The sequence below is a fragment of the Cajanus cajan genome, chromosome 1 (assembly GCF_000230855.2).
Source record: "Cajanus cajan strain Asha chromosome 1, NIPB_CcT2T_4, whole genome shotgun sequence".
NCBI lineage: Eukaryota > Viridiplantae > Streptophyta > Magnoliopsida > Fabales > Fabaceae > Cajanus > Cajanus cajan.
Window position 1 is genome coordinate 76,862,438 of NC_138517.1, and position 3,603 is coordinate 76,866,040.

The following is a 3,603-nucleotide window of genomic DNA, read 5'->3' on the forward strand; positions in this document are numbered from 1 at the left end:
TAGACATAAAAGGTTTGAAAAGAGAAATTCATATAACTTGTAGAGAGAGAAAATTAGCTACCTTAAGAGAACAAGTGACACATATGGTTTCAAAGAGGTGATTTAGAATTTCTCACATCAGAGATTAAAGTTGAAATACAATTATGAGTTGTTGGATTAACAAAATTTGAGTAATGAATTGAATAATTGAGTGATGCATGTAAAGAAGATTAGTAAAATCAATCCCTAATCTCCTTTAATCTTAATTCACAAACAAATTACTCTGTTTTCTTTATGAAATTGAAATCATAAAAAGATATTTTTACTTTTATGCAAAATACATAACCTTCAATTTTCATATTTCTTAATTAGTATTGAACCCTAATTAATTAGTTATTGTGTAAGTTCTTATGAATTCAATACTTGAATTTAGTTCGTTTTACTTCTTGCATATTTGATACACTTGTCAAATTTCTAACAAAAGAAAATTAAGATATATAAAATATTAAATGAGGAAATATATCTCATGAATATGTAAAATTGGGTTAGAAGGAATTTTGCTACTCTTCTCTTCCCTCCTAATAAGTGAACCAAACAAAAAAAATTACAAAAAACTCCACCTCCCTACTTTTTATTCTCTCCAATCAAACATTATGTAAGATGGAGATGCACAAAGTAATAATGTATGATCATAATTTTTGTGTAGCTAAGTAGCATGGCTCCTCACTTTTTTTTTTTTTTTTTTTTTCTCTTTCTCATTTATCAAATTCTTACCCTTTAACATTTTCCTATGGGTGTAGAATTTTAGGATCCCATAGAACCAAGAGAGTAGGGTATCTTAGCATCAATAATCCAAGTATCACGGTCAGTTGAATTAGCAAGTTCGAAGAACTTTCCAGGGTAATATTTATTTGCTTCACCAGAGGTTATGCTCTGAACACCTGGCCATTTAACTCTCATAGATGTGTCAGCACAAGGACCCTTATTGTTATACTCGTAATATACACATGTCTCCTTGAATTGAGTTCCCATCCAAGCCATGTACCCTTCTGGCAGAAAGATGTTGTCAATTTGAGATTCCATGATCACCACCTTTGAATATGATTTCCATGGCCTTCCAAGATATGATATCCTGGGTTGCATGTTAACCAATTCGGGTTCCCCTGTGAAGTGGCATTTCTGGAACACTAGGGCACTAGGGCTATCAGATTTGGTTCTGCCACCAGCTGTCACCATGCACTTTTGGTTGGTTAAGGGCTTTCTCACCACTAGTTTGCAGTTTTGGAACATTCCAAATGCATCTCCGAAGACAAAGTCGATGGTGCCACTAACGGTGCAATCACGATAGAATTGGCGTTGGGATTGGACATAAAGGGTGTCTTGGTAACCGTCCATTTGGCAATTGTAGAACACTGCTTGATCTGCTGTTACTCGAAGTGCCACTGCTTGATGTTTCTCGGACCCTGCTGTGTTCTCAAATCCAATATCCTTGGCCATGAAGTTGGCACCATTCACAGCTGTCAATTAATTATTAACTTACAATAAGTTAATCAAATATTAGTCTCACACCCTCAGATGTGTAGAGAGGGGTGATCAAGTAAATCGTACATAGTATATTAATATCAGTATAATTATGGATGAAGAGCCATGGCATTCTTTTTAGGTTACATTTTATCTACGTGTGTTACTTGGATTAAAAAACTCAAGACGAGGCATAAATTGAAAATGAAAACAATAGATGAAGAGAAACATGAAAGGAATATTGAAATGTGAGTGTAAAAAAACATAACTTTATTTGAACATATTGTTGTAATAACAGATATTTAGGATGTCTTTTGGATTATAATATTATATGGTTTAATTCAATGAAAAATTAATTTTTTTAACTTTTACTAATACCATGGGTTAATATGTAAAAACAATGATAATTTTGCGAAACATCAATTACATAAAATAGCTTATAAACCCTAAAATAAAGATAATATAAATTATAATCCAAACATGCAAATTAAATTTCTTGTGTAAAGTGACAAAAGGACTAGCAGAATAATAATAGGTGAACTTTGAATTCAATTCTTTTAGTTGAATAATTTTCAACTACAAATACTTCGTCAGGATAAAAAAAGTCTTAAATTCTCTTTCCCACTTTCTTTACAAACAAACATATCCCTTAAGTAATGGTGTCTTTATTTTTCATGGTTTAGGGTTGATGCATGTTAACTTAAATTTAAAACTTTCAAGGTTATACTCTAATTGTTGGCACAGAGTAGAGGTCTTTTAATCAAAATTCATCTTTTAATCAAAATTCATCAAAAAATTACGAGCAAGGAAGGATGCATGTAATTTATAATGTTTGATTGTATTCCTCTTATTAAGAACACACCTTACTAAATACACAAAAGGGTTTCTGCAACACTTACCAAAGGTAGCAGTTTTGTAAGTTTGCACGCCATCGACAAAGTTCAAATTGCCAGTGAACTTGGTCTTTGTAGGACCATCTCCAACAACTGTGACATGGGTCATCTGCTTGGTCACATCCACATATTCCTTGTACACACCAGCTTTGACATGAATCACAAAAGTTTCAGCATTGTTAGGGGGAACAGTCTTAAGAGCCTCTTGGAGAGAATTAAACTGGCCAGACCCATCTTGTGACACAATTGCATCAATCTTGTTACCTCCAGACCCAGCCTGGAGAAGACGTCTTTGCCCTTCACACATCCACGAAGGTAAACCATCCTTAACTGCTGCATCATCAGAGAGAAGCCTCCTATTGCCAATAGTGCTCATGTTAAGATCCTTGAGTATGTTGGATATCACATTGATCATGTCCAAAGCATTGCTACTAAGCTCCAACGAGGTGTTCATAACCTTGAGCATTGTATCACCAGCTTTTGTGTTCGAGTTCGCGAAACCATCCAAGCATGTATGTTGGTGAGAGAGACTCCCCGCGAACCACACCTTTAGGTCATAAACATATTCACCCAACTTCTTCATATCAAACCTGTCCATTGTGTCAGCAGATTTGTGGATACCATCAACAGCATAGTCAAACACTTCCTTGCAAATATCCATGGCTTGTCTTGTCATGTTGTCTTTTGCCAACTCATGATAAAGGGTGGAGTTGTTAATGTGGTTTATGAGTTCCACCGCTGTGGCGTTGAACGCAGCTTTTATGAGTTCCATTGTGTCTGTGGTTCCGTTTGAGGTTTCCCCTGAGAGGCTTTTTTTGCAGGTTTCTCGGTATTCTGTTGAGCGGCAAAGTACGTCTACGTTGGTCCTTTGAGCACTCGTGATGCGACCTCCGTCATCACTTTCTCCGTCGCGGTTTAAGGTAACACCAACCGCAGCCACCATTGCCACAAGGAGGATTGAAGAGATGCCAAGAAGGGCAAACCTTCTTTGTTGTCCATCTTGGCCATTGTTACGTTCATCACCCATGTCCCTATACTCGCATGTGATTCTACACTTAGGGTTTCCTTTATTCCCCTAACAAGATGAAAAAGAATCAGAAATGCTAAATTTTTTTTGGTTTTTTTTGTTTTTTTTTATTACTTTTTTCCCCTCTAATTCCGAGGAGTGCTTTTGAAAGTTGTAAGGCACTTATTCTTTCCATTTAATTTG

At 35.6% G+C, this 3,603-nt stretch overlaps 1 protein-coding gene across 1 annotated transcript; it reads right to left on the minus strand.

Moving 5' to 3' along the window:
• Positions 1 to 473: 473 nt before the first annotated feature.
• LOC109809692 (pectinesterase/pectinesterase inhibitor) lies at positions 474 to 3,603 on the minus strand. The gene is made up of 2 exons (XM_020373067.3): positions 2,400 to 3,603; positions 474 to 1,496 (listed from the first exon to the last, which is right to left on the minus strand). The coding sequence occupies exons 1-2, from the start codon at positions 3,418 to 3,420 to the stop codon at positions 784 to 786; spliced, it is 1,734 nt and encodes a 577-aa protein (XP_020228656.1). The 5' UTR covers positions 3,421 to 3,603; the 3' UTR covers positions 474 to 783.

Coding starts and splice junctions, on each gene's coding strand:
- LOC109809692 (XM_020373067.3), bottom strand. CDS start 3,420: ATGGGTGATGAACGTAACAATGGCCAAGATGGACAACAAAGAAGGTTT. Junction 1,497..2,399: donor TTACAAAACTGCTACCTTTG/GTAAGTGTTGCA, acceptor ATTAATTGACAG/CTGTGAATGGTGCCAACTTC.